General features: G+C 46.2%; 1 protein-coding gene across 1 annotated transcript; it reads right to left on the bottom strand.

Annotated features, from left to right (window-relative positions):
• Positions 1–375: 375 nt before the first annotated feature.
• On the bottom strand, positions 376–1,359 carry LOC102256543 (taste receptor type 2 member 41). The gene has a single exon (XM_005878871.2). The coding sequence runs from the start codon at positions 1,300–1,302 to the stop codon at positions 376–378; it is 927 nt and encodes a 308-aa protein (XP_005878933.1). The 5' UTR covers positions 1,303–1,359.
• Positions 1,360–2,672: the final 1,313 nt, after the last annotated feature.

Here is a 2,672-nt window from a genome sequence, read left to right as displayed (position 1 = left end):
CAGTTGTGGACATATTTTCTCTTAATTTCCCATTAGGCTTTCAAGATAAGATAATATACTTAAGACATTTAACTGAAGGCTTTCTCTCAACACGAGAATATACAAACATAGAGAATAGCACAAAATTTTATATTCTGACCTTCTGAACAATATTGGCTCTCTGGGACCCACGGGGCCCTATGTTAATAGTGTCCCAAGAGAGGTATCATGCTCAGTGTTCCCAGATTTTGTTCTCCTTCTCTCCTTTCAAAGGAGGAGCCCACAGCATGATCCAGTAGACATCTACCTATGAAGATATTTCCATGTAGATGGGCCGTGGTTCTGTCATCCTCACTTGAGTCTCTTCTGGGGATCAGAATAAGGAGACCATGGCACCTAGACCAGCCAGAAGCCCCTGGCCAACAGAAGTAGCGGCCTGAACACCTCTCGAAACCTGAGGTTGCTAAGAATGAGGATAAAGGGGTGAATAGATGTGCACAGGTAGGTTACAATTTGCCATGGCCAGAACCAGTCATTCTCTGTTGAAAAGAAGCCTACAGCATCAATGATCAGGGACATGAAAGACAGAATGTAAAGAATGAGGAAGAAGATGAGTGACTTCAGAGCTCTGGTGTGAGCTTGGGTGCTGGCGTCTTGCAGGCTGTGGGCACTTTGCCGCATTGTCCGAGTGTGTCTCCTCAAAGAATGAATCAACAATGCAGTCGAGACCAGAAAAACAGAGCAAGGAATTGAAAACGTGACAAATTTGAGGGGTAGGAAATAGTGAATTTCCATGCTAATGACCCTCTCCATGTAGGTCATATTCTCATAAACTTCTCTAATGAAGAAACCTTGATTCACAGAGTAGTTTCCCCAGAAGAAGAGCAGGGCAACGACGGTGGAGATCAGGAGAGAGCCCAGCAGAAGCCAGGGCACTGACCTTGGGAACCTCCACTTCAGCCAGAGGAAGGTCGGGTGGGTGAGGTTAGCAATCTTCATGCAGAAGAGGACACTGAGCCAGGTACCAAACCAGAAGTTGGCTGAATTCAGGAAGTCCCAATGGAGACCAAAGAGCTCCCGTGCAGGACCCTTGCTGAATTCCTCCGGGTGGAAGAAGGAGTAAAAGTTGTGCACCATTCCAACCCACTGTAGGCAGAAACGGGAGGCACCCAAGCTAATGAGGATCATGTCAGAAGGGAGCAGCCTCCCAAGCCGCCTCCATTCTCTGCTCAGCACCAGCACAATGAAGCCATTGGCCAGGATTCCCAGGAGACACAGCAGGACAAAGAGCAGCATGAAGAGGGCTGTGAATGCTGGCTGCATTTTGGCCCCTTCTCTGGTCACCACCCCTGCGCCTTGGTCCTTGGCCTCCTTATTACCCCTACTCACAGTCCTTCTTTTGATTTTTCCTCAGGGGATGTGAAAAGAATGCTCAGGCTCTGCATTTGAGCCAGAGCTCACTTAAAAGGAAGATGCTTGGCTATGGCTACGGAGGAAAGGTGAGCTTGGCTCAGCAGGATGCAAATTTCTCCCAGGCTCAGTTACCATTATGCTACCAACCGCCCCTGATTTGGTTTTTCTGCTTTTGCATACATGTTGCCATGGTTAACATCAATGTAGAGGGCTTCTCAGGGAGTCTGTGATTGAGTTTCATCCTTCTTATGCCATACGTGGGTCCTGTAAACACACACCTCCCCACCAGGTCATTCTCAACAATATTAAGTATATAAGCAAGAAGTACAGAGAGACATTCATATGGCCAAGACCTAAGCAAACACTAAAGCTAAGGAAGTCTGTATCTAGCCAAGCTTTCCTGTTACACGTCCATCCTTACCTAGGAGTAGTCACCCCCTTCAAGCTCAGATACCTTGGTAGCAAACCTCTTCTTAAATCCTTCTTGGCCCCTGAGGTATAAATGATTGACAATGTTTTAAACTAGTTGTACGCTTCCACTGAGAAAATTCATTTCCTCGTGGTTATGGGACTGAGGAGCATCTGCTTCTTGCTGGATGTCAGCTGAGGGTCAACCTCAGGTCCTAGTGGCTGCCTGAAGTCTTTGCCAAATGGACTGTTTCAACATGGAGGCTCAAGCCAGCAAAGTGAGTCTCTAGAGAGAGTCTTAAATATCAAAATGTAATCACAGGTGTGACATCTTATCACCTTTGTTATAGTCTATTGGCTGGAAGCAAGTCACATTCCCCACAGACACTCAAAAGGAGGGGGTTATACAATGGTGAGGATACCAGGGGTGGGGGACATGAGGGGCCAATTAGAATCTGTCTACCACACTGAGACACTGTAGCTTACAAGGCATGTGTGAATACTGTCCTCCAATACCAAATTAAAGAGATCCCAGCCCTAACTGGGTAGCTTAGTTGGCATCCTCCCAATATGCCAAGGTTGCGGGTTAGATCTCTGGTCAGGGCACATTCAAGAATCAACCAATGAATGTATAAATAAGTCGAACAACAAATTTACCTCTCTCTCTCTCTCCCTCCCCGCCCCCTCCCCCCCCCTACCCGCTTCCTCTCTAAAATCAGTAAGTAAAAATTATTTTAAAAGAGAGATCCCTATGAGACCATGTTAAAAATAAAAATAGGATGGACCTGGAGAGCATTATGCTAAGCGAAATAAGCCAGTCAGAGAAAGATAAATAGCACATGATCTCACTCATTTGTGGAATATAATGAACA

This window comes from Myotis brandtii, unplaced genomic scaffold (assembly GCF_000412655.1).
Source record: "Myotis brandtii unplaced genomic scaffold, ASM41265v1 scaffold575, whole genome shotgun sequence".
Taxonomy (NCBI): domain Eukaryota; kingdom Metazoa; phylum Chordata; class Mammalia; order Chiroptera; family Vespertilionidae; genus Myotis; species Myotis brandtii.
The sequence above is the reverse complement of the archived record's forward strand: the minus strand, read 5'-3'. Positions and strand labels throughout refer to the sequence as shown.

Bases quoted from the DNA above. Each gene is read 5' to 3' on its own strand.
- LOC102256543 (XM_005878871.2), bottom strand. From the start codon at position 1,302: ATGCAGCCAGCATTCACAGCCCTCTTCATGCTGCTCTTTGTCCTGCTG.